This window comes from Calypte anna, chromosome 2, assembly GCF_003957555.1.
Source record: "Calypte anna isolate BGI_N300 chromosome 2, bCalAnn1_v1.p, whole genome shotgun sequence".
NCBI classification, from domain to species: domain Eukaryota; kingdom Metazoa; phylum Chordata; class Aves; order Apodiformes; family Trochilidae; genus Calypte; species Calypte anna.
The window spans coordinates 149316902-149337003 of record NC_044245.1 but is presented as its reverse complement, the minus strand read 5'-3'; the positions used below and the strand labels follow the sequence as shown (position 1 = coordinate 149337003).

Sequence of the window (20102 nt, the reverse complement as noted above, 5' to 3'; positions counted from 1 at the left end):
CTCCAGAACTAAGCAATAGTGGAATATTGAACCTCGTCTATGGTTTCTGCCTCTGCTTTTGCATCACTGAAGCAAACAAAGAAGGTTAATCCTCTCTGGGAAGCCTGGGAGGGCAGGCACCCATGCTCCCTGTGCTTTCAGAGATGGACAATATCCTGTGTCTTCACCAACTGCCCTATAAAACCAGGCTGAGGAAGTTGGGGTTGTTCATCTTAGAGAAGAGAAGGCTCTGAGGTGACCTTATAGCAGATTTCCAGTGTCTGAAGGGGACTTATAAGAAAGCTGGGGTGGGGCTTTTTACACAGGTGTATAGCAAGAGGACAAGGGAAAATGGCTTAAATCTTGAAGAGGGGAGATTTTGCCAAACATTAGAAAAAAAATTCTTTCCTAAGAGAGTGGTGAGACCCTGGAACAGGTTGTCCAAGGAATCTGTGGCTGCTCCCTCCCTGGAAGTGTAGAAGGCGAGGTTGGATGGGGACTTGAGCAACCTGGGCTGGTGGGAGGTGTCCCTGCCCATGGAGAGGGCTTGGAACTGGGTGATCTCTAAGGTCACTTCCAACTTTAGCCATTCTACGAACTTCCTAAGGTTTTAGACTGTAACCATGGTGCAGAGGCACCAGAACACCTCTTGTTCTCTTTGTCTTTCAAGAACCCAATCATTATTCACCTTGATAAATGAAATGCTGTGAAAGGACAAAGGAGAGAGCACACAATCCTGTCTTTTCTAGCAGCAGAAAAGGACACAGTTCCTCTGACTGCAACAGCAAGCCAAGTAAGGCAGTGGAAAATAATGTGCTAGCATCAGCAGCCAGGCTGACCTCTGCATTTGATGTGACTCAACGTGTCAGCATCCAATTTCTGTCCTTTGCTTGGAGCATGGCATAGCTCAGGGATAAAGCCTGAGCAGGCTAGAGACTGATTTCTAGAAATGAAGATGAAAGGGGGCATCTCATTCTGCTGGAGCCAATGATAAAAGAGCCACAGTCAACAGAATGGTGAAGTCACCCAGCACAGCAGCTGTCACCCCATCCAACCCCCAGTGAGACCAGGGTGAGCAGAACTGTGGAGTCAGCTCCCCAGTTCAGGTTAGAGAGAAAAATCTGGTAACACAAGTCCCAGGTTTTAGGGAAGGAGGTTGGAGTGGCAGCAGTGGAGAAGATAAAGAGCCCTTGGTGACATCAGAAGTTTTTCTTGCCAAAGAGGTAACTTTACTTACCAGTTTTCCCCCTTACACATCCAGCCAGCTCCTAATCTCTTCATGTCTAGACCTTCAAAGATTTTTTCTTTAAAATTATCACATTCCTTGGCTGTCCCTCAATCACCTGCCAGCCATCAGACTTCTCTGTTCCACATCCCATGCCATGTGCCACACTCAGCAATGATGAAGCCCTCTCTGATCCAGCTGCTGTCCCTAGGAGTTAGTGACAAGGGTCACTTTGCTCTCCCTAATCTATGGGAGGATACATCAGCCTGGGCTGAAGCCATTTTAACAAAGAGATGAACTTCTAACCTTCCTCCTTAGTAGCACAATGCTGCCCCATGGGTCTTTTTCCTTGCTGCACTGAATGACAAGGCAGAGAGATTAAACCAACCCTTGGTGGGGTTTTTTCCCCTTTCATTTTGTTTTAATCTGCCTTTGCTTTTCTTATGCATCTCCAATCCCTCTTTGCATGCATCTGCAATCCCTCTTTGCATTTCTTGCCTGGTTATTGATCACAACCTTCCATGGTTTGTTGCTTTTTCTTTTTCATTGTTTACTTAGACGTATTGATAAGTCATACCCTGCCCGTTCCTTCAGTTTCTTATCTGTTATTCCATCTTTGGATACAAGTTTGTTAAAAACCAGAATGCCAATAACCATGTTCACCTGTCAAAAGAGAAACAAGACACAATTTTGTTCTCAAGTGGCTCACGTCAAACTCAGTAGCACAGAAGGAAAAAAAAAAACCCAAAAGTTGGGGTTCTTCCCACATCTCCCAAAGCCAGGTAGCAAGGTTGCATTCCTGTAAAACCACCACCCTTTCTGACCCCCATCCCACCCTGTCCCACCTCCCCTGGCCATGCTCCAGGGAGTTTAGGAGAGCAGAATGCAGCTGGCAGCAGATTGGAGAGGTCTCCATGGACCAGGATAAAACTTTACAATATCCAGATTGTTGCAGGGCTATTTGACACCCAATGCATGCCTGAGGTCTTGCAAGGCAAACTCCAGGCACCAGAACTATTTTTCAGGGTAATATTAATTGAAAGTGGCCCATACAAGGTAGAGCAGTGGGTTGGCACTGCTTATTTTCAAAAGTGCCTTCTGGAATCTGTGGTGCCAAAGCAGCAGCACAAGAGGATGGGGCAGGATGATGCAAATAACTTCTCATAGGTCTTGCTGGGTGGGATGGAGGGGAACTGGAGCAAGTGGAAACACAAACTACTGGGGTGGAATGTCTTGGGAGATGCTGCAGATGGCACAACACACAGATCAGCCATTTGGTCATTCCCCCAAAAAATCAGTGGGCAAGATAACTTCCTGCTTAGGGTGAGGATGGGGATGGCTGGACCCAGCAGATGTAGACATTCCCAGTGAATTACAGGCTGCCCAGAGCTGAGCTTTTGAAAAGTGAGCCTAAGCTCCTCACTGTGCCTTTCTGATGATGTTCACTGCTGCCAGCTGCATCTGTTTTACAAAGGTCACCCAAACCTCAGCAACCCCTGAATGTGTGACCCATGAGCATCATGCTCTTCATGGAGGCACAGCACTGATGGTGGAAAAAAATGACACTCTCCTGGCTTTGCTGTTAGGGAAATATCTAGGGTTGGTGGAATGATGTGCTAGATGTTCTTTCAGATGTGGGGCTTGCAAGGAAATGTTTAAGAATAAATTCAGAGATGTGCAAAGCTACATCTTTGGCTGAGAGTCTTGGTGAGTTTAAAAAACCTTTGAGAAGTGGGACTAAGGGACACCTTGTACTAAGCCCAAAGGAAGGGAGATGTCTGCTTATACCAAGCCTCCATCTCATTGCCTAAATCTTCCTTGAGAATAAGCAACCTTTCTGATTTTGGTTTCAGCAGGACATAACCCAGCTCACTGATGTTGAGTCCACAGCTGGGAATAAATGGAAGACCTGACAAATAGGATTTGCTTTTTTTCATCAGCTTCTGGGTCAGTGGATTACTTGCCACAGCTGTGAGTCCATTTCTAGAGCTAAACATGATATTGTTTTAGAGGAGCAACACTGGCAAGTCAGACATAGTATCTCAGCCAAGGATCAGCAGGAGATCAAACCCTACGTATGTGCTTGGATAGAGAGAGCACTTTAAATTCATAGATCCTGATTCACTGTGCTGGAGGCTGGTGAGTACAAGAGATTTTTTTTTTTAAGGTGTAAAAAGGCAGTAGGAAAGATGGGGTGAAGTGTGGCAGGCTGGATCCTTCCTAGGACTGGCCATAACATTGTATATCCTCATTCATAAATCTCAGGGGGGATTTGTTTTAATAAAGAAATATGTTCGAATTCTTTAATAAAGAATTTATTTAATAAAGAAAAGCCATTTTAGCCATATTGATCATCATGATCAACAACCTGCTCTGATCTTGGCTCCGTTTCTTTATGAAGTCAAGGGTATATTATGGATATTCCTGCAAACACAATAACATGCAGTGTAGCATTATTCCTTATCTCCAAGATGTTATCCAGAAGCAAAGATGCAAGTCAAAGCTTCATCCTCTGACCTAGTCAGTATGTGATGACTGATGACTCTTTCCAGACTTCACCATTCCATGAGCCTCACCCTGTAACCCATTGCCTCCAACCTGCACACGTCTCACCAGGCTTCTTCACCTGAGCTAGGTGAGTAAACCTGCTGGCAAAAGCTCTGCACTTCAGGTTGCTAGGATTTTTAAGACTAAAAGTCCAATCTTTGCAGCCATTCGAGCTGCAAATATCACTGAAGTTGCAAACCAAGCATCTCAAGACTATTATTTTGAGTGAAGATAGTCCCAAGGCCAAAGGCCAGATCTAAACAAGAAGGGAGGGTGAAGGTCACTACAGGTAATAGAAAAAAGATGTTGATAAGAGAAATGCAGTACAGAGATGCTTGAATGGCTTGGGAGGAGTGAATACAAGCCTAGCTCAGGGCTAAGGCAGAGGTAACAAGCCAATGTGTAGCCAAGGCAGCTTTGTGCAAAGCTGGGCATCTATATATGATTTTCATCATGGGTTTGGGTGAGAAAAAGTTCAGGCACAGAGCCAAGTCCCACTTTGACCTGTAGACCACTTCACAAAAGCAGCTGGAACATAGGGAGATCCATTTAAACATAAGAAAAATATGGAGTTCCCTTCCCTGGAGATATCCAAAACCCACCTGGATGCAGCCCTGTGTAAGGTGCTCTAGGTGATCCTGTTTTAGTGAGAGAGTTGGACTAGATGATGTCTAGAGGTCCCTTCCAACTCTGACAATTCTGTAATTCTGGATTTTCTCTGGAGCAAACCCCTCCTGAGAGCAGCAGAGCTGCATATCCTCTCTACAGCCCTGCAAGAGCTTGACTGTCCCTGTATTGATCCAGGTGGATTTTCCCTCCACTGCTGACACAGTCAACCTGAAATCAGGAGAAAGGCCACAGAAAAGAGGCACCTGCCCAATCCTGTGGACAATGCACCCTTGAGAAGAGTGTAATCAACTTTTGCCTCTGCTAAAATTCACAATGTGAATTTAGGCAACTTACTGAGCTTCTCCCAGGCTTTTATTTATAAAAAGGCATTCAATTCTTCTCCTCCTTCTCTTTCCCCAAGGCCCTCAGTATATATATCAACCCGGGCAGCATTCACTTCTCATTTTAGCTAGAGATGAGTCAGGTAGTGAAAAGTAGGTGTGTGGGCTCTCTCCCTAGGTACTGAATAGAGACAGACACCCCCAGAGATGATTCACCACTTCCTCAGACCAGTTGTATGAACCATCATTTGCAGGTGTTGACCTCCCTGCAAGGACACCTCCATTTCCAGCTTTGATGGGGAGTGACAATTGAGATGCTTCAATGGAAAGCAGGCTCACATGGTTTTTCTCTCACACTTCAGAAATGCTAAGAAAAAGCAGAGGATTATTTCCCTTGTTGCTGGCACACAAAAAAAGCAAGATGGCTTGAGGCAGAAGCTTGACTCCCTTTTCTCTGGCCTCTACCTCCCTCCTAATAATTGCTGTCTATTGAGCATCGAAACCACTGAGCCAGAACTGTTAAATTGTTGGGGCTAAGAGCTGGTTTGACTGAAAGCACAAATCCACTTAATGCTCCTGACAGTTATTAAGATCCTGACTCCCCTCTGCTACAATACAGAAGGAAATCCAATCCTCAACCATTGGGAGCCTACTGAGATCTGGATGAACATCTGGCTGGAATGAACATCTGCTTAGCCCCACTCTTTGCTGACTGCTATCTGAAGGCTCAACTATGCCTTACAGCTAAAGAAAGACCCTAACAGATCCAAGTTTTGCTTTATCATAGAGGAAGGGCAACTGCTGGCTTGTTTCTTTGTCATGGTGATGAAAAGATGCCACCAAGGTGGTTTGATGTGCAATGACAGCAGTGAGAAGAGAGGCAGCCAGAGCTTTTGTGTAGTTCTTCTCCTGTTCCTGCTGCAGGACACTTAACCCCCCTGGCACTGCAGAAAACAAAAGCCTGATCCAAAAAAGAAATTTTGAGTATCAACAACCTGGGCACTTGAGCCTTAGAGGGCATCCAGCTTCTCCACTGGATTAAAATGTTGGAGAGAAACTGAAGACTGTCACTTAAAGGTGGGGGCTCGAAGTTGGCATTAAATCTGTCTGGAATTGCTGCAGGAGGGATTTCCTAGCAATTCTCCAAGTTTTTGAACCCTGACAGGGAAGATTTCTCGTGGCCAGTGTGGCTGCAACAGCAGGGAAGCTCGATGAAACTTATGTCACCTCTCAAGTGACACCTTCAACTCAAGTAATAACGGGCCAAGACAGGTTTTGGCCCCATGTTGGAGATAAAGGTGTGAAGAGAGTGGAGCAGACTCCCACCAGGCACGAGTTGATGGGATAGAATTTAGTGATGTTTACTTTAACCATGCCATCTCTTTGAATTATAAACAAATACGACAAGTTTAGGGTCATGAAGACCACCTAGATCCTACTTTGAAGACCTCCATTTCATCTGATCACAAAGAAGCTCCTCATTCATTGGTCATCTGGGACAGAGCAGGAATAAATGCTGGCTGTGGAGGCAACCACGGACAGCAGCTTCTGAAAGGAGATAATGTCAGAGTTTTCCACCATCATCCTGCACTTCCATCCAGAGATGGAAAAACCAAGAAAAAATGTTAATCAGACATCTAGGGGACTCCAGAGAGGACAGAGGTGTAAGGCTGAGAGCTGAGCCATATTGTAGTTCAGAATCAAATTCATCCCAGACTGTTGGTTTCGAGCATTTTGCTGTCTATTCCTGAAGGTGAAAGCAACTCAATACATGCATGGAAGTAAAGAGGGGCATTCTTGGGTTGAAAGAATGAGGGAAGTGCTATAAGATGAAGAGGAAAAGGAAAAAAAAAAGCTTTCAACCAAGCTTAAATACCAAAACGACAGCAGCAGCTGGTCCCACGAAGGCATAGAGAAGACCTCCCTCTAATGACAGCCAGCAGCTGGAAAACAGAGAGAAAAAAGAAAGTTACCCAGTGGCAAACATCACTGACAGGCACATGTTCTGATTCTTCTTTACGCCTGTGGAGTTCATCTTGGGAGGTGATACCCCATGGCAAAAAAAAAAAAAAAAAAAAAAAAAAAAAAAAAAAAAAAAAAAAAATCTCTGACTTTACATCAAGTTTTGCTTCCTACTTCTCCTGAACTTGCACAAAGGCTCATTTGCCCAGAGGGTCTGCCAGCAGAACAGTGTTTGATGGCCAACAGAGGGATGCATGCAAAATTAATAGCAGTGCTTTGTTTCAGACCAGGTTGCATCAGTTTGATGGCAAAATGATGCTCTTGTCCTACTTGTTCAGACAAAACAGTAGAAAGAGTGGAAATTGTCCCTTGCTCTTTTGCTAACCACCCTGCCTGCTGGTGGCTCAGCTCCAGGAATTCAGGACATTTCTTCTCCAGGGTTCTCCATGGGGAGATTTTACAACATAGCAGCAAGGTGGGAATTCACAGAAGTCCTGGAGTGCATAATCTTAAAGAATGAGGTGAATGTGAGGTGTGTGCTGCCTCTTCCAGAAACCAACTTGTTCCTTTCCTCTCATGCCTCAAATCTTTCTTCGCCTGGTCTAGAGGGAGGGGTCCCTGCTCACTTTGGAGGCTTGGAACTAGATGATCTTTAAGGTCCCTTCTAATCCTAACCATTCTATGATTCTATGACTTCTCCTTTCTCCACTGGTCACATGTGATATTTAGGTGGTATATATATATATATTTGTTTATATACATATATATTATGTGGTATAAACTACCTTAGTGCCTTCTCAGTGCCCACCACAGAGCCAGAAGCTCTTGATAACATCTCTAGTCAACAGAGATCAAACCAAAAGAATCCAGGAGGTGACATCTACCTTCTATCAGATGAATCCCACCCTGAACTCTATTGACTGCATTGACTGCCTTCCCCAGATCTTCACCACTCAAATAAGCAATGCCCTCTCCCCATCACCATCCTGTATGTAAATGGTATAAATATGTTCTGAGTGTCCTTGTGATGCTCCTACTGCACTGTACATTCACACACACACCTCACTGCACACTGACATCTCCCTACTGCAAACCTGATGCCAAAAAAAACCAAGCAGAGAAATCTGGGGGAAAAAATCTCACCCCCTCTCCCATCCTCACAGCTGAGCATGTCAGGGTGTCTGGATCTCTAACAAGGTTTTCCAGGGTTGGCCATAATGTCATGAAAGAAACATTTTTTCATTGTGAGAGGGATGGAGCACTGGCAAAGGATGAGCAGTGGAGTTGTGGAGACTCAGATACATTCAAAATAAATCAGGTCATGGGCCTGGGCAAGCAATTCTAGGTGACCCTGCTTGATCAAGGTGATTGGACTCGAGGTCCCTTCCCACCCCAACCAGTCTGCAACCCTGTAGCAGTCATGAACATTTATGGCAGCACTGGAATTTTCCATTTTGTGAGGAATTCAGCATTTCAGAGCATGGGGAAATAAGATACTTTAGGGCAAGCAAGGGTGCAAATTAGGACTGGGTCAGCAATCCCATGGGGAGCCTGCATGCTCTGACACTGCAGTACCCAGGAGAAAATGAATGATGGAAATAATCCTCTTTCAGCAGTAAACTACCATGCCTTCACCAGTGGATAAGAGCAGGCAACCACGATGGAGATGAGAACTTTCTCAAAGCTCTTAACCCAGCCAGCCCCACCATCATTCAGTTATGTGCCTATACTCTCAGCAATATGGTTTCACTCTCCATGAGAAGCAAGCTGATGCTACCTTTCAGAGTTTCCCAGAAACAAAGCCTTCCTGAAAACATATCAATTTGGTTGATCAGCCTCATATGTTTTTCTTATTAATTTTGACTTGCAAAAAATGTCACTTTTTTATTATTATCATTTTTTACTTCCCCAACCAGAGAACTTAGAAGGAAAAAAATTTGTTCCACATTGAAAACTGAAAGCAGGACATTGTTTTTTCTCTGAGGCTTGTATCTTGATAATCTATAAATTAAACCTGTAATGTGTTAATTTAATCAATTTTGATTTCTTCTTCTTTCACAAACTGCCTGAGCCACTGTAATAATAAAATGAATAATCAGATGGGGAGAGAGGGAATAAGAATGAAGCTTTGGAGAGCTGATTTAACTGGAAGCCTCCATAAAATGCAAGGAGAAGTCAGAGGGAACTGGGAGAGTTCCCAAACCCCAGTCCTTGCCCAGACCTTTTCCTCCAATACTCCATCCTAATTTAGAGATGATATTTCCAAGGTCTCTTCCAACTGAGAGCCAAAGAAAGGAAGTGACAATTTTTTTAGCAATGAGGACTTGGTGCAAGGAGGCCTCTTCTTCATGTCAGGTCCCTGGCAGCCCTTCTTAACATCATCAGGTTTTCTGCAGGTGAGTTCACACATCACCAAACACTTCTCTTTATCCTTTCTGACTGCCTGAACTCCCTGCCATGGTGCTTGATGATTTCCAAGGCTGAGAGCAAAGGAAAGGAAAGGGTGAAGTGGTATCCAGGAAAGGAAGCTGACAGCAAACCCCAGCAATGTTGGAATTCAGTGGAGCTGCTTTTAGCCTTGTACCTACAAGGCACAGAAATATTTGCATTTCTGCTGAGAGGTTTCACAGTGCTTGCCAAGGGATCTCTTCAGAGAACTCTTCTATAAAATTAGCCCTGGAAGGGAGTAAGTGAATGGTTTAACAATGCTCAGCAGTTCCAGGCTACTATTTCTAAGCAGTGCTTCCCTGATTGACAGCAGCTCTTGTGCTCAACAGGAAAAGACCTCTTTGCAAAACAGCTGATCCTTTTGTGGCTCTGCCACAGCAAAGACCTGAGTTGGATGCCTTTTGTCTTCATCCTTCAAAGAGCTGACTTCCAATGAAACCCTGACTACACCTCTACATCACCTACACAAGTTGCTCCTAGGGAGATTCTGGTTGAACACAAAAGAAAATTTGTTCACTCTGAGGACAGTCAGATATTGGAATGGTCTCCCAGAAGAAGTGTATTTCCCCACTTTGGGAACCAAAGAGCCACTGCTCTTATAAATAATAATCCTTGAGGCCCCTTCCAACCTGGCATTTTATGGTTCTGTGATCTCTACCAGAGGTCTCACCTCAATCACGAGCAAAATTAATCAGGCTCAATGCAGCAATCGATGTATTTGTATAAATAAGACCACAGCTGGGAACCAGGGCTGTTATTTTACACATTAATACAGCAGCTGCTGAGATACCTGCAGGTGACAGAATCCCTGATTCAATGACACACAAGGACTGCTGGAAATTTGCTGTGTCCTGGCACTACTCCAAGAAAACTTTCTGTGGGCTCTTGTGGGGAGAGATATGAGTTCCCAGCTACCAGTACCACAACCTCAATTATTCAGTTCAAATTTTAGGAGGTAGTTTGTCAAGCTTTAGAGGTCCAGAGTCAGTCCCTGGAGTACTGGCTGAAAGGAGAGTTATTATTCAGGCATTCAGCCTAATACAAAGAGGTGGCAGATCCTCTAGACCTCCATTATCACCAGCTCTTTCTTTGAGCCTGGAAATACAGCCTGTATCTTGCTCCAGCAGCTCTCCAAACAACTCCAAAATCTCCTTTCAAATGCTGTTCAGATAAGGAGGAAAAAGAAATAAATTCTTTCGTGTCTTCAGCCCCTCATTGCAGTTCATGGCACTTCAGAAGAAGTGTTCTTGAGCAATAAAAGCTTTCTGAGTGAATGGCTGCTGGGGAATCACCGCTCAGAAAACCTCAGAGAACACAGGCTGTATCCTGCAGTACATATTTAGTTTTCACTCTCAACCTCTCTCTTCCTTCTCATTTGCCCAGCTGCCCCCTCAGTTGCCCAGTCTGATCAACTCATGGGTAAATATTAAATAATATCCAGGTTGATAAGTGTTCTCCTCCCCCTCTGCTCTGCCCTAGTGAGGCCACATCTGGAATTTTGCATCCAGTTCTGGGCCTCTCAGTTCCAGAAGGACAGGGAACTGCTTGAGAGGGTCCAGAGCAGAGCCCCAAAGATGATGAAGGCCTCACATCTCCTGGTGAGGAAAGGCTGAGGAAGCTGAGGGGCTCTGCAGCTTGCAGAGGAGGAGAATGAGGAGTGAGCTCATCAATATTTATAAACATGTAAGGGGTGAGTGCCAGGAGGATGGAGCCAGGCTCTTCTCAGTGATGTCCAATGACAGGACAAGGGGTACTAAGTGCAAGTTGGAGCATAGGAGGTTCCATGTAAACATAAGGAAAAACTTATTCACTATGAGGGAGTCCAGGCTGCCCAGGGAGGTTGTGGAGTCTCCATCTCTGGAGACATTCAAAACCTCCTTGTATGGATTCCTGTGGGACCTACACTGAGTGATCCTGCTGGTAGGGGGCTTAGAGTTGATGATCTCTCAAGGTCCCTTCCAACCCCTAAGGTTCTGTGATTCTGTGAGAACCTTCCCAAACTTGACATTGTCTCTGATCTCCCTGCATTACAGCTTGGAGACATGGTCAACCCTTCAGCTGCTACCATGCCTTGATGGGACAGGGCTCCACACTGCTCTTCAGGTTTATTGTTCCTCATCCCATGTAAAAATAGGACAGGACAAAGCTGGGAGAAATATTGCTTAGGGCTCCCTGTTGAAGATTCATCCCTTCACCTCCTCCACTGCAGTTGACCATCTTGGTGGACCTGCAGTTGAAATTTCAGTCATCATGCCACAGAGGTGGATTTCACACTCCAGCCTTGCCCTAGGAGTCTGTAGCACCAAGATTAGTGCTTTAATGCCTTCAAGAGTTGCAGCTGTCCTCAAAATGCTCTCATGATCATGTCCCATAGGTGTCAGTTTGCTTTGGGGGATTTTTGCCACTCTGAGTGTCACGAGAGAAAAAAAAAAAAAGATGTTGAGTACCAAATCTTGTGCTCAGCTAAAATTGGATTCCTGCTTTGCCTTCATGACCATCTGCACAGAAAAACCAAGGGGTGATAATGCACTGCTCTTAGGATCCTGAAATTGCAGGGCTAGAGGATTCTTTGAAAGTAGCTGTAAAGTCCCTGATGGTTTATCATGTCAGCTCCTGTCCCCTGTTTCACAGAGAGGAAAATGTTGTGGTTAATGTCCTTCCCTTCCTTCTGTAAGATGGAAATATTGTGCCTTGAAAGTCTGCCACTAGCAATTTTAAATGCCTTGTGCTTGCCCTCTGCTAAATAGAGGAAAGCTAAAATAGCTCCAAGCTTTGCAGCTACCTCACACGTTTCTGCAATGCCCAGAAACAAAAAAGCTTCCACCCAGAGCTCTGTATTCTGTCTGTGCACTTTTAGCATTAGATAGTATTAAGTCCAGATCTGAACAACTTCAAGTTTGGGAGATTTGCTCTAAAATCACTGAGGTGTGATGGCAACTTTGCTCTAGAGGAGAAAAAACCAAAGAGACTCCCCAGACATAAATGTAAGAGATGCAGGAAACCAGGGATAAGTGTGAAGGCACTGTGGTCTGTTGGGGCACTCTGTCTATCTTGGTCCACATGAATATTCCTTTCATGTTTTAAAAATGTCCCTATGTGCAAGTGCAACTCTTGTCACAGTGCTGCGCAGCACCATTTTATCCTCAGGATCACAATTCATGGACCCACCATGGCATCCACCAGGTACAGCAGGATGCACCCCCTGCCCCTCACTGCCCACATCAACATCCCAGAGATACTGGGTGTCCTGGTTTGGGCCAGGATAAAGGTGGTTTTCTGTCCTGGACTTTTGCTTTCAGCTGAGTCTTTTGGAAGGAGCTGCACTTGCTGAAATGAACAGCAAGTTTCTCAGGCAGTGTCTGCTGCTGGGACTGATCCCACTCCATGTTTAGAGTTCCAGCTGGAGAATGGGGTGCAGAACCAAGGCCACTGCTCAGCTCTGAGGAACATTTTGCTCTCTGGAAGGAGAAAAGGAGTCAAGAGGTCCCACCTGCAGCCCTCCTTTGGGGAGGAACAGACAAGAGAAATGGCCAGAATTGACCAAACAGAGGATTCCATCCCATCCACCTCATCCTCAGGATAAATTGGAGGACTCACCAGGCTCAAAGCCCTTCCTGCTTCCCCTTCTTCCCCTGTCCCTGTTTGCTTGGGCATCCTGGGAGGATTCCATCCCTTCCTCTGCCTGTGCTCCTGATCCATGCCAGCCTGAATCTGTGTGTTCCTGCCTCCAGCTCCCCACTGCTGCTGACCCCAAGAGTCCAGCCTGGACTTTCCCAGGGCTGCCCTGCAGCCACGGTGGGGATGGGAGAGTTATTGGGGGACAGGGGGAGGAACCTGGGATCCATTTTCCTGGATATTTGTATATATTTAGTAATTTTTCTTATCTATCATTCCTGTTCCATTAAAGCTGTGTAGTTTAGTTTCCAACCCATCAGTCTCTCTCCCTTATTCTCTCTCCTTTCTTTAGCAAGGAGGGGCATTAATAGAGAGCGTATGGTATTTGGTTTAATTGCTGGGCAGTGTTAAACCCTGACACTGGGGATGGGGTCTTTAGTGTGTCTGTAAGTTAACTCTGGCTCTGGCTCTCAGGAAAGCCAACAGCAGGAATTACGAGATGTCAGGCTTTGAAATGTCTGATGTTTCTCCTCTCATGACTTTCATAGCCTCATAGAATGGTTTGGATTTGAAGAAACCTTAAAGATCATGAGCAGGGACACCTTCACTAGACCAGGTTGCTTCTAGAGCCACAACAGGTCCCTCACTTCCTCATCCAGGTTCTTTTGTGTGCTCAATGTTGACCACAAAACAGGAAAGGACCTACTGAGCTTTTTTCACCAATTCCCAGTAGTCTATAACCAAGAAAGAGAAACAGAAATATTTAGGCTCTCCTTCCCATTCCCCTGATACTTGTTCATTATGAATTGCACTCATGGACCTGCATGGAGCACCAGAACCCACAGGAAAGCTAAAGGCTCTTTGGGATCTTAAGGGATCCTTTTTCAAGCCAGGCTTTGTGCTGTTTTCTTCTGAGTCCTACAACAAGCACTGGGTCCCTCTTCACCAGATCACCTGAGCTGGAGCAGCAAAGCTAGAACGGGTACAGCCAATGCATCCTGATGCCAGCACAGTCTTGAGGAATGGTATCTATGGATTTGCATTGTATAACCTCATCATCCTGAGCTCTATGTCTTGTACAATAAGTTAGACTGCAGTAATTTAGACTGCCAAGCAAATGGAAAATGCTGCTGTGCTGTTTTAATGCTCTCCTGCAATCAAAAAGCAAACCCTGGACCATTTGGTCGTGGGTGTGCAAAATGTGGTGGGAACTGAGAAAGAGGAGGGATTCCATGTGACATTTTCCCAGTGGACCTATCAAACCCTCATCTCTTACTGGCCACATCTTCAGCTTTTGTCTTAAACATTGCTCGTGTAGGATGCAAATCACTGGCCAGGAAGGCTCTGGATAATGATGGGTTGCAGCAGGGAAGGGTTTGATTTATTGCTACATAAAATATTATCCATTGGCTGCTGCTGTGCATAAAATTTCTAAGCTTATCTTCTTCACAAGCCAGTGAAAAATCAACACTCCCTTTTTCTTTTTTATTTCTTTAAAGTTGTACTAATGCTCAGCTCTGAGTGATTCCAGCCTTGGCTTAATGTATTTTTTTTTTTACCTCTGCACAGTCTCACTCTGTTTTTTCTACCCTGCTTTCCCCCCCACATTACATGCAAAGAAAAAAGGAAATTTCCTAAAGGCAAAATCTGGGTAATTCAGAAAACAAGCAGATTAATACTGACTTCAAAATCTTAGTTTGAAAACCTCAGGATCACTCTAGTGCCTAAAACTGAGCCAAGGAATTTTAAAGACCTGGGACCCATCAAGCAAAATGTTAAACAGAAAACCACAAAAGCTATTTTCAATTATTTAACATCCTAAAAGTTATATATTCCACATTTTGCTCTAAGAAACATGCTAAAACCATCTCTAAGAGGTACTCAGATTAAAGTGGTGTCATACATGCAATAGTTTAACAAGTCCCTATAAACTTGTTTGTAAAGAAGACTTGAGCCAGCTGATGGCTTGAGGAGGAAGGATGGCTCCTTCCTCCCCCATCGTCCCTTCTCCCCTCTGCCATGGGCAGAACTCAGCTCCTACCTTGGCTCCTGTGAGTCAGTGACTGGATTTTGACAAAAAAGATGGAAATTGAGACAGGAAGGAAAAGGAAGAGGAGCTCCTTTACTCACTAGTTCACGGTGCCGTACCCCTTGGCTTTAGTAAATCCCACAGAAATGGCAACCACCAAGGCAGGGAGCCCTAGAGAAACAAAACAAGAGAAAAATTGATCATTTCAGCATATGTGCAGCTCTTCTCCCACTCAGCCACATAATAAACCCTGTTCTTCTCAGTGTTATTCTAGTACCATCTGTCCCAGCCTGGGTCTTTGGCAGAGACTGAATTCAGGAACTTCAGAGCCAAAAGCATGAACCCTTTTTACCTCTGCTAATGAAGTAAATGCCATCAGTTTTAATCAGCTCATATCCTGCTGTGGTCTCAGCAGTTGTGTGAGGACTGACAGTGAATGCACAAAATATATCTCAATTTTTTTTTTCCTTAGGTACACAGACTGGCCAGGAATGTATAAGGATGTCTCCCGAAGGCAAAATATTCAGCTACAACCTAGAAGCCAACAAGGACATTAAAGGCTGTGTTTACTCTTAACCTAATGAACAGCCCAGGTTCCAATCTCACCCAAAATGAGACAGAAAAGAAACTGAGTTCCTCCTATCCCAAACAGGTCCCTTAAATCCTGTGCCATGATCTACAACAGAGCAGGATCCTCTGAACAACTGTGGAACAGAACATCAGGTCATACTGCAAACTAGGAAATAGCTTTCCTTGCCAGAGACCTGCTCCCTTTTTTTATTTTTTTTTTCCCAAAAGAGGAATAAATTAAGACAAACCAGCTGCCCTTGAGAAGCCACACTTCATTATGAGTGTTATGAAGGAGGAGCAGGTTAATCTGTACAAAGTAGAGAATCTCTTCAGGGTGGGATGAGTTAATGGTGCCAGTGTGGGATGTCCTTTCAGGTGCATAAAGGGGTGAAGCTACTGCCTTGTTCTTACTGCTAGAAGCTTCCATAAAATTAGAGCAAGAAGTATAGAGCAAACTTGCTGATTACTGTGCAATCTGCTGATTATTGACCTAAATATAAAGTTCTGCAATTGCTGGGTCCTTGAATGCCTAGGCACAGTCAGAACTAGCAAGACACTATATCTTGCTAATAGTCTTCTGATCCTTCTTATCCCTGCCACAATAAACTGCTCAAAGAACCAGGGAGGAGATTGGGTACTTTTCTGCTTCACTAACCCCAGCCCAGCTCTTCCTTTTCCTTAAAGAAATGCCTAGATACTGGCTAGTAACATCTGGTTCTTCAGCTACAGAGGTCTCCATGTGGCTTTTTATAGCTGTCTTCCTTGTGACAAGATGAATTAAGCTGTCTCAGTGCTAAAGATGGGCAAATCCCATTAGGAATTAGCAGGATCAGTAGCCAGCTAGGATTAGTGCTTCTTGACAAGACCTGAATTCTTCTACTGGAGAGGTCAGGCCAGGTGGCTGCAGAAGATGCTATAGATCCAAGGGCTCTGCAGCCACAGCAGCCAAACAATAAACCTGGTGGCAAAAGGGCCACTCAGCAACACAAATCATCACCAGATGGATTAATAGTGAGGGTCTGTGGCCAGCTGGGAGTTGCAAGGCCAAGTTGGCTGCAATGTGCAGTGTTTGAGAGCTATCACAAAGAGAAGTGTCTCTCTTCCCTTCTGAGACTCCCAAGCACAGTTCAAGGTTGATCAGTTCAAAACAAACAGGTAGTGAGTTTAAAATATGCCCTTTTTCTGTTGTTGGTTATTTTTTAATTATTTTTTATTATTATTAATTGACTTTTGCTCCTCTTGCTGACCCTTCCTTCCCTCTTCATCTGGATATATCCTAAGTACTGAACCTCCTTCCCTCCTCATCTGGATATATCCCAAGTGCTACCTTCACTACAAAGCCATCAGTATGGCATCCCATGGCAAGCACACCAAGAAACCACATGTGAAAGGACTTTTTCAGGAGTACAGCTTAAAGCAAGAGGCCTGGTGAAAGAGGAAAGTTGGCTGAGGCTCTGCCAAAAATAGCAACTTGTTCTTTTGCTAAGTGCTTCTCTTAGATGTGATAATTAGGCAGACATACAGACTCAGGCTGTGAACTTGTCAGCTTCCAGGGACTGGGTCAGACTGAGCCTGGGTAGGAAGCTCCAGTTTGAGCTAAAAATGGATCTGGCCAAGCAGCATTTACTGATGGTGGCAGCTAAAGCCATAGAGCCTCATAATCACAGTTAGATGTGATTAGATTGAGAAAAAAATATATATCATCAAAAATTTAAAGGTTTTCTGGTTGTTTTTTTTTTTGTTGGTTTTTTTGGGGGTTTTTTTGGTTTTTTTGTAATTTGAAAGTTATTCCTACTGAAAGAAAGTTATTCTGCTTCATATACTGTGTGAAGTTTGGACACACAGTACAAACTTTGTGCTTCCAGGGCAGTCACTCATGCTGCATAATCACTTGCAAGGCTTTGGGGGCTTTCTGCAGAAAGTGAATTTTACCTTCCCAGTTCTGTTAGAAACCTGGTTCCAAGATTTTTGTACTGCCAGGTCAAAGGAGAATGAGGTGATGTGTTCCTCGTGTCCCACAAGAAAAGGCTGTTTGCTAATAATTACCAAAAGCCATAATTATTATGAAAAACTGAAGACCCACTTGGAGCCTGAGCTATGGCAGCCTTAAAAACCCAGTTGTGGAAACTGTGATACGGTCATAAAAATCCTGCTGAAATTATTTCTTCTTTACTGGGGCTAAATATGATGACTGAATTGCTTCTAGGGAATGGTTTCTTTGCCTCTTCTAAGTAATAATAATAAAAAATTCTAATTGCTACAAACTCTTTTCTGTAAAGGCGAAGCTGCGTGCCCAAGAGGAGAAAGAAACCAAGAGGGAATAAACCTGACTGCTGATGAAAACCACTGCAGCTTCAATGAGCTACAGCTGACAGCAGCTGAGAACTTGGCAAAGCTGTCTAGAACAAGGGCTTAGAGAAATGTTAATATGCAAAGGGGGAAAAGGGGGAGAAGCAGTCCATGACAAAGTGAATTGTGCTAATTATTTCAGATTATGCTCTTTAAGACATATTTTCAGACTCTTTCCTCTTCGAGGTGCCATTAATCCCAGCTCTGGAGCTGAAGTCTAGCAGGATGCTAAATATCAGAAATTCCCTTGCTGCCCTAACAGTCGAGAGTGTTCTTCATTTATTTTATTTTTTTTTTTCCTCCCAACCAATTCCAAAGGGTTATTATGTATCATTTATCAGCCAGTGCATCCTAGCCCAGATTCAGCAACATTTTACTAGCAAGTGCAAATTATGCTTCTACACATGTAGGGTGGGTTGGTTTGTAGGGTTTTTTTTTCTTTAAATCTGGCCGTTGACAAATGTGAATGCTGCTCATCCAAAATTCCCTTGGCTAACACACCCATCTGTCCCAGCTTTTAGAAATCAGAAAAATCCCATTTTTTTATTCCCTAGAAAAGTTTTTGGTCTATGGTATTTGACACCCCTGATGTTCCTGTGTGTTCACAGACGTGAACACACACATAGGTGTGTGCAACCTGCACTTTGCACGTGTGTGGCCATATTCCTGCTACACACAAAACCCATATTTTGAGAACACCCTTTATTTTCTGTCGTCAGCAAAAAACTAGGAGTGAAAACCAAACAATCAAACTTCACTTAAAGGAGTGAAACCTTTAAAACTTAAAGGATCCAGGTGCTGGAACGAGGACAGCTCTTGATGTGCCAGAATAAATCACATCAGGGTGCTTTGTAAGCATCAGAAATATCTTGCCTGGGGTAAAATGCTTGACTTCAGTATTAAAACGAGAGCCTAATACAGCTCAGATTCACAATGCTTTCTCTTCTTTTCTCTTCTATTTTTTTTCCTGCTCGATTTTGTGCAACTTTTTTGTTGAGTTGCTCCTTTCAAACGCACGTTTGTTATTGCTTTGAAAGCCCGAGTTATGGGTTGGTGTTTGTTTTCTACTACAGAATGCATCATTTAAGGCCAATAAATTAAACATATGGAAGCGGGAGGAGGAGAGAAATTAGTTGCAAGAATCTGCATCAGTCTCACAGTTTATTTGCCTACGAAAAGCCCTGCTGCCATGGAGACAGGGTTTCAGAGCTTGCTTCACTCCGGGTTGCACATGGAAGGAGACAGTGAGAGAGGAAAAGAAAAAAAAGCAAAAAAGAGACCCAAACCCAGAAGAAAACACCCCCAGAACACCCTTTGAAAACTCACCCCCTTTCAGGCCATCTATTTGTGTGACCCTTGGGTGCCTTGGGAAGCACTTACAACTCTCACGCATGCAATTTTTCAACATCTCAGCCCATCTTCACTCTTGAAAGGGTTGGGAGGCCCATCTGCCAGGTCTTCTGCAGAGGACCAGTCCCTTTTCTAGCTTTTTTTCTCTGCTTTGCATCCCCCCCTTTGCCCAGCAGCCCCAGGATCCTCACCCCATCCGAGACACAAGAAGCGCTTGCGGATGATGCGGTTCCGTAACCGGCCCGTCACGGCCATGTAGGACTGCCAAGCCTCGGTCAGCACCCAGCAGAAAGAGGAGAGGAAGAAGAAGTGCAAGAAAGCTGCCACCAGCGTGCATATCACCTGGGAAGAGGAGGAAAGGAGGACACGTGAGAGGAGAAGCAGGTGGAGAGAGCAGAAGGTGCAAGGGAGGAGGTGTTTCCAAGGTGCTTCCAAACCGGACTCTGGAAGGCAAGGTTGTTGGAAATGAGGACACAACAGGAGTTTAGGAAGTGGTATTCTCCCCCAACAAGCTTTGACCAAAGGATTTGCTTCAAATTTAGACCCTGCTCAGAAAGCAGCAGCTTCTAAACGTGAGCTTTAAGAGAAGCCCATGGTTAAAAGCTTTGCTCTGGTCCGTGGCCCATCCTGGTGGTTTTTTGGCTTCAGCAAGATACATTTCTTTTCCAAACAATCAAAACCATTGCCACAATCCTTTTGGGAAGGACAGAAGAGTTAGTAAGCTGTGCACTCGGTTCAAAAGGTTTGTAAAGCACCATGTTGCTGGCAGCTGAGCCATAGAAATGAAATCAGAAGAAGGCAATTTAGAGGATGTCCCTGCCAGGGAAAGATCCCTGAGTGAAAGGGTTAAGTTGGGAGAGCAGGGTGAAACCACAGCTGCCAAGGACTGGTAAACATGAGTGCTGTAGAGTTGTCCAAGAGTGTGTAGCTACCAGGAAACAGGGGAAGGGGTGGGGGGAAAAGGTTAAAAAAAAGAAAAAAGAAACTACATTAGAAGGAATTTCATAATGGCGAGCTCTACTACTCAGTGAGAAATCTCTCAAGGGAAATGCAGGGAGCTTAAGCCATTTAAAATTAA

The 20102-nt window shown here is 44.4% G+C and overlaps 1 protein-coding gene across 1 annotated transcript in view; it reads right to left on the bottom strand.

Moving 5' to 3' along the window:
- ADGRB1 (adhesion G protein-coupled receptor B1) overlaps positions 1-20102 on the bottom strand; it is a 223264-nt gene that overhangs the window by 35235 nt on the left and 167927 nt on the right. The window contains exons 21-24 of the mRNA XM_030445190.1: positions 19216-19366; positions 14857-14926; positions 6578-6644; positions 1782-1867 (exon numbers count right to left, since the gene is read on the bottom strand). Of these exons, the coding sequence (XP_030301050.1) occupies positions 1782-1867; positions 6578-6644; positions 14857-14926; positions 19216-19366 (374 nt within the window). The remainder of the gene's footprint in view (positions 1-1781; positions 1868-6577; positions 6645-14856; positions 14927-19215; positions 19367-20102) is intronic.